The sequence below is a fragment of the Ananas comosus genome, linkage group 24, assembly GCF_001540865.1.
Source record: "Ananas comosus cultivar F153 linkage group 24, ASM154086v1, whole genome shotgun sequence".
Taxonomy (NCBI): Eukaryota; Viridiplantae; Streptophyta; class Magnoliopsida; order Poales; family Bromeliaceae; genus Ananas; species Ananas comosus.
In genome coordinates, this window is record NC_033644.1 from 6,909,470 (window position 1) to 6,916,401 (window position 6,932).

The following is a 6,932-nucleotide window of genomic DNA, read 5'->3' on the forward strand; positions in this document are numbered from 1 at the left end:
ATTCAAATCTTAAGAGATTAGAATTGGGTAGTATCGTAAATTGCAGCCTTGATAAGTTTAGGACAATAAAAGACTCTTTATTGATTAGAAAGCATCACAAATAGGATAAGAGGTCAACCAATGTGGAGGGAGAAAAAAGAAGCCATTTGTTTGCCTAAGGTAATGAAAGTTGAGTTCTTTTTGTCCAGACTTTCTCAGTTTCTCTTCTTCTCTCTTTTCTCTCTTTCTCCATCATAATTTATGCCATGGTTGAACCCACATTGTGGGAAGGGAACCATGATGCCCCAGCTTTCTCTGCAAAACCTTATAGGCTTATATCCAGAACATTTCTATGGGTAGCCACTGATCCCAAGTCCTCGTGATGTAAACTTCAAGAGTAGGTGCAGGTTATGTTCACGTGTTTGTGAACATTGCTAATTTTTCGTTCAGTTAGATTTCTTTTGAAACCTTGGTATTTGAACAGAGATGTTTTTGAAATACGTTAACGGTAACAAGACACATTTTCTTTACATATGATGAGAAAATTAAATAATTCTACTTAGATTGGACTGTAAGGATGGCTTTCAATCAACTTTACATCTTACTGTACAATTCCAGTGGATAATGCTGAATGAATTACACTATTTAGATTTAATTTGTGCTTAAATTGTTTTGATGGTTAATTAACAAGGATCTTAGGTGTCTATCATTCAACACCTCCTTATGGTTATCCGATACGAAGCCCCCAGTAGATGCGACAAGTTGCCCATTGATGGAATTGATTAATTAACCAACTGGATGAAGCTTCAAGTTTTCAAACATAAACTGTAACCTATCCAAACTCTTGGCATTATAGTACTACCAATAATTATGCTGCTTGCTTCGTATTTCAGTGAGCAAAACAAAACCACAAACCACCTATCACCGGCCCCAAGTTCCTACAACTTATTTATTGATAAATAGACTTTCCCAATTGCTTTATTTATCCTTATTTAGATTTATATGAATTGAACAATTATATTGTGGCTGCTTTAAATATCTAACATATATTTTTGAATCCCCTTAAGATGAAATTCTCTCTTAGACTGGCCTGTACAGCAGATTCTCAAGGAGCACTTACTAGGTATCATTGAAATCAGATGAAACCCCTACTTTCTCAACAGCGTTAAAAATTGATACAGAACATTACAAGCATTCCGCATCTTCTTCACCAATTATCTTTTGAAATCTGACAAAATCCTTTCGAAGTGATAGCCTAGCTTTATAGGCTCGCACATGAAGCCTAATTGGACTCCAAGATGAAACTAAATAATATTTAAAGTCTACTTGTGCTCCCACTCTTCCAGAACACCTGACTTTATTCGTATAGGAGATACCTTCTTCTCAAATTTTGTTCTATGCAAAAGAATCTAAGATGATAAGCCGAATATTTACACACAATCATTCACAGTAATCACCAACTATAACATAGTAGACTCCAATTCATGTTCTGCATCCTCTATATCTTAGGCTAGTTTAACATTTAGTTAGCAATAGGAATGACGTAAGAAGCAATAATACACTATACACACACCTAGTTTTTATGTATATACAAGTTCCTAGAAACTGCGGTAAATCACGGTTTAATAGATTACAGAAAATCCTAAGAAGCAATAATATCATTGCTGATAGAAAGTGGATGAGCTCACAAAGAATAACAAGTCAATTAGAAAACTGATGCTCAAGTACTTGTAAACCCAAGCATGGATACATATTTCACAGAGCAACTGTAAGTTTTGAGTAAGAAATAAATAAAAAGGATCAACAATATTGCAAGTTATTCATTTGATAAGAAAACTTTAGCTCATCAATTAGCAATAAAAGAGATAAATATGATTTGGTGTTCCAGCGAACTTACAAAAACATTTGGCAACCAAGCAAAAGTACTCGGCAAGATAGTGCAACAGCCTCCTCCTGATTAGCATCCCCCAAGCAATGTCTTTGCCAACTAGAGTTTAGTCTTAATAGTAGATCAATTCGGCCATTTCATGATGAATTATTAAACAAGACACCAACAGAGCATCTTATTGAGGCATGAATCTGATGCATAAACAGAAAAGAGTAGCATCCCTCAAGTTCCATCTCAAATTATTTACTCCAACTTCAAGAGCTCCTTGCTTGTTTCTCTTCAAATATTAATCTAAATTGCAATTGGAAATCCCTTTGAGCCAAAATTGCTATCTTGCCTTTCTCATTAAAGACAGATGGTTGAGCCATTTAACCAAACAGTTGGTGAGTGCTCCCTTATTAAACTGAGATTCAAAATCACTTCCCTTGTCTTCACCATCCCAGAAATCCTTAGTCGAAGCAATTAGACCGTTTCATGATGAATTGTCAAACACGAAAGCATCTTGCTCAGGCATGAATCTTGTCCATTGCAGAAGAGAGTGGCTACCCTGTTCCATTTCGAACCATTTACTCCGACCTGAAGGAGTTACTTTGCTCGTATCTCCTCAGAATGATTAAAAAGAGATCCCTCCGAATCCACATTGCAATCACAAATCCCTTCGAACCAAATTGCCATCTTGCCTTCCTCTTTCGAGAAGGCAGATCAGTGAGCCCTACATAACCAAAGGGTTAGCGGGCATTCCTTAGTCGATATACTGAGACTCAACCCCCGAGTCCGAGCCACTGCCCTCATCTTCATCATCTCTGAAATCCCCACTCACAGCACCGCCACTGCTACTGCCGCTGCCATTGCCGCTCACCTCTCTCCATTCCCTGCCCATACTCGTCAGCATCCGCTCCAAGTTGGCCTTTTGAGGGCTCATCAGCAGCAGCTCGTCGAACTTCCTCCTCGCCAGATACAGCTCGTTGGGCTCGACCAGCTCGCCCTTCCAGTACGCCTCCCTGAGGAACACCGTGTGCAGCTGCCCCTGATTCCCCCGCGTCGATACGTAGAATATCCCCTGGTGCTGCAGCAGGAACTCCTTGAGCTTCTTCGGGAGTCCCATCGCCTGCCGGAACTGGGCGATCCGCTCCAGCGTCGTGCGCTTCTCGACGGTGAGCGAGAGCAGCTCGTGGATCGTCGCGACCGCGCGCTTCTCCATCCGCCGGCGGGCCTCGAGCGAGCGGAGGTCGTAGCCGGACACGTCCTCGTAGGGGGACCAGTAGGGCAGCCGCTGCCACTTCCACACGGCGATGCGGAAGAACTTGCCGATCTTGAAGCCGGGGGGGAAGCGGATGGGGAAGGCGAAGCGGGCGTCCTCCTCGGCGCCGGCGCCGCGGGCGGCGCGGTACTCGCGCTCGCGGGCGCGGTGGACGGCGGGGACGGCGAGGTCGGGGGGGTCGGAGTCGTGGGGGAGGAACTCGACGTACTTGGAGCGGGGGGAGTCGGCGTCGGGGGAGACGGCGAGGCGGAAGAGGGAGGGGTGGGCGAGGATGACGGACTGCTCGAAGTCGTCGGGGAGGGCGAGGTCGCGGCGGAGGAGGCGGAGGTGGTCGAGGCGGCGGAGGGGGGAGGAGAGGAGGAGGAGGCGGCGGAGGCGGAGGGGGGCGGAGGGAGGAGGGCGGAGAGGGCGCGGACTCGAGGCGAGCTGGGAGAGGGAGCGCGGGGAGGGCGGCGAAGAGAGGCGGCGCACGGGTGGAGGAAGAGGTGGAAGGCGTGGGTGGCGGAGGAGGAAGCGCGCGGCGGAAGAGGAGGGAGGAGAGCTGGCGGCGGGCGAGGAGGTCGAGGCGGCTGACGGGAGGGAGGCGGAGGGCCGCCGTGGGAGAGCAGGAGGGAGCGAGGGCCAGCCCCACGCGGGACTTCTTCTCCACGTCATGATGCCGTCGAACGATGGTCGCGGACGCGCTGAGGCTTCCGCGGGAGGGAGTCGATTGGGAGTACCAGGCGGCCGAGGACGAGTGACAGGACGAGGGACGAGGAGCATGATGACCACGGCGTCCGGCCGAGGAGGAGGAGGAGGAAAGGAGGGGATTTGCTCCACCAGCAGACAGCAGCCGGAAAGGGCGCATTTTGTTTTTGTTTCCGTTTCTTTTTTTTTTTTTTTTTTTTTTTTTTTTTTTTTGCTCTCTCTCCTCCCCGCCCGTCGAGCTCGACGTGTTTGAGGTTTATTCCTCAGGTTATACTGTCGGCGTCCGCGAGGGAGGGGAGGGGGTAAGGCCGTAAGGGGAAGACAAGGGATGGTGAATTAGCCGGTCCAGTTCGGTTCATTTAGATTCGATATAATTTTTCAGTCCGGCCCAATATGAAAGAAGGTTAACTAATAAGGACTTTTTTCGAAAATAACCCTCTGAAATTTTATAATTGGCAAAATAACCCTCTGAAAATTTTATTTGTGAAACTAACCCTCCTCTCGCCACCTCAGCCGCCACCTCAGCATTTCTCATAAAGACGGTGACTCGTTCACCGTCTCCTGAAGACAGTAAATCGGTAAATCGTTAACCGTCTTCTCAGGCGTGGACCCCTCGCCTTCTCAGCAATTCCCCGCGTATTAGCGCCTACGCAGCAATACAACAGAAGGCGGTGACTCGTTTACCGTCTTAACAAAGACGGTGAATCGTCCACCGCCTTATCTAGGCGTACACCATTCGCCGCATTCGCCGCCTTCTCAGTGCTGCCCCCGCCCAAATAAGACGGTTACTCGTTCACCGTGTTTACTGAATCTTGAAGCCGGTGAGTTGTTCACCGTCTTCTCTAGGCGTGGAACCTCCACTCCCTTCTCAGCAATTCCCCGCGTATCACCGCCTTCAGCAATTCGCGGAAGACGGTGACTCGTTTACCTCTTTAAGAAAGACGGTAATTCGTTTACCGCCTTATCTAGGCAGCAAATCCGATCGACAGCGGGGGGGGCATAGATAAGACGGTGAATCGTTCACCGTCTTAGTTAAGACGGTCAATGGTTTACCGCCTTATCTGAGCAAATTTCCCGTCTTTTGTAGAACTCCACCCAGCCTCCACCCAGCCTAATTTCGCCAAGTCCTCGAGAGAGGGGCTAAAACACAGATAAGGCGGTGAGTCGATCACCGCCTTAACAAAGACGGTTAATCGTCTACCGTCTTATCTAGGCGTAAACCAACGCCAGGACTTAGCCGTTTTTTCTCCGGTTTTGTGTATTTCCAGTAAAGACGGTGAATGGTTCACCGTCTTTAGAGCTTAAGCTTGATTTTAAACAAAATTTCAACAAGTTTGACGCAAGTTTTTTCACGATAATAAATTTTTCAACAAGAAACACAAGATCACGAGTGGAATANGATTATAGGGTTTAGGGTTTATACTACTTAAACTAGATTAAACTAGGTTAAACAAGGTTAAACTAGGTTTAAATCTAGAAAATTGCTAAGATAGAATATTACTTGCAATGTGGGTTGCTGTGGCTCGGGGGAAGGCTCGGTGGCTCGACAGCGATCGGCGGCGACGTCGGCTTGGGCGGCGGCGACGGCAGCTTGGGCGGCGGCGACTGGCGGGGTGCGGAGGGAGAGAGAGACAGAGAGTTCAGAGAGAAAGAGAGCGAAAAGTGAGGGAGAGGTGTCGGGGCTTCGGGTTTGGGCGGCGGCGACGGCGGCTTGGGCGGCGGCGACGTCGACTTGGGCGGCGGCGACTGTCGGGGTGCGGAGGGACAGAGAGACAGAGATTTAAGAGAGAAAGAGAGCGAAGAGTGAGGGAGAGGTGTCGGGGGTTCGGGTACACCAAGGTAAGACGGTGAATTGTTCACCGTCTTCATAAACAACATTGGAGACGGTGAACGATTCACCGTCTTACCTTGGCCGTGGTAAAGACGGTTAACTGTTCACCGTCTTTAGTGCAGGACAAATAAGACGGTAAACAGTTCACCGTCTTATCTGTGTTTTATCACCTTGGCCAAAGTTCGGGCCGAAGTTGAGGGCACAGCAGTTCCAAAGGTGTTGTATTCGCTCTAAAGACGGGGATGGATTCGCTCTAAAGACGGTGAATAGTTCACCGTCTCATGAAGGCGGTGAACCATATACCGTCTTCATGAGAAAATTCGCATAGACGGTGAACGATTCACCGTCTTTACGAGGAAAATCCGACCTGGCGCCGACGTGGCGAAAGGAGGGTTAGTTTTACAAATAAAATTTTCAGAGGGTTATTTTGCCAATTACAAAATTTCAGAGGGTTATTTTCGAAAAAAGTCCACTAATAACTATGGGCATGTTTTGCTTTACTAGTGGAAAGTTAATTTTTGTATAATTATTTTTTATTTGAAAATTTAATTTGAGTTCAAAAGCTGTGGACACGGGGACGAAGCCAGAATTTTAGTCCGGGGAGTCTAAGTCAAAATGGCCTGTAGCTGACGGGATCTGAGTACATGTTTACTATATAAAAGATGAATTGCTCATCGAGCAAACACGTAACCGAGATGAAACTTTAGCAAAAACCATATCACAAACACAGAGATCTGAATTTAACACAGAGAACATAAAGAACGGATCGAGATTACGATGAGCCAAACCTTGCACAGCCTCCCCTTGATCACGATGTACCCATTCTTGCGGATCGTCCCCGCTTGTTGCGGGTACGTCTTCGACACTCCCGCATAGGCCTTCGACTCAAAGTGGCGCTTCTCATCCGACATGATTCCAAGCTCCCAAAATAGCAATCCAAAAAAATACCTGCAACAATCGAGATCGAGATCGTGGTCAAGATCGAAGCGCGAATCAAATCAAAAAACAATTAGGTTAAAAGAAAAGTTTAAAAATTTTGCTTACCATGCAAACGTTAGAATACTGCTCAACCCTCCTTCAAGTCACGAAATCCATCAATAATTGAATCAACGGTGAACTTCTCTGCAATTTCTCTTTCAATATACACGATCAAAGAATTAGTAAGAAAGTCATTATCCATCTTATTTCGGAGATCGGTTTTGATAATGTTCATAGCAGAAAATGCTCGTTTAGTAGTTACAGTTGAAACTATAAGAATTAATACAAGTTTAACTAATCGGTAGAGA

General features: G+C 46.5%; 1 protein-coding gene across 1 annotated transcript; it reads right to left on the reverse strand.

Moving 5' to 3' along the window:
* LOC109728873 (protein ROOT PRIMORDIUM DEFECTIVE 1) lies at nucleotides 1,620-3,461 on the reverse strand (the record flags this gene model as incomplete). The annotated part of the gene is given in 1 exon segment (XM_020259410.1): nucleotides 1,620-3,461. A coding segment is annotated over 1 exon segment (852 nt), but the record flags the coding sequence as incomplete, so codon positions are not given.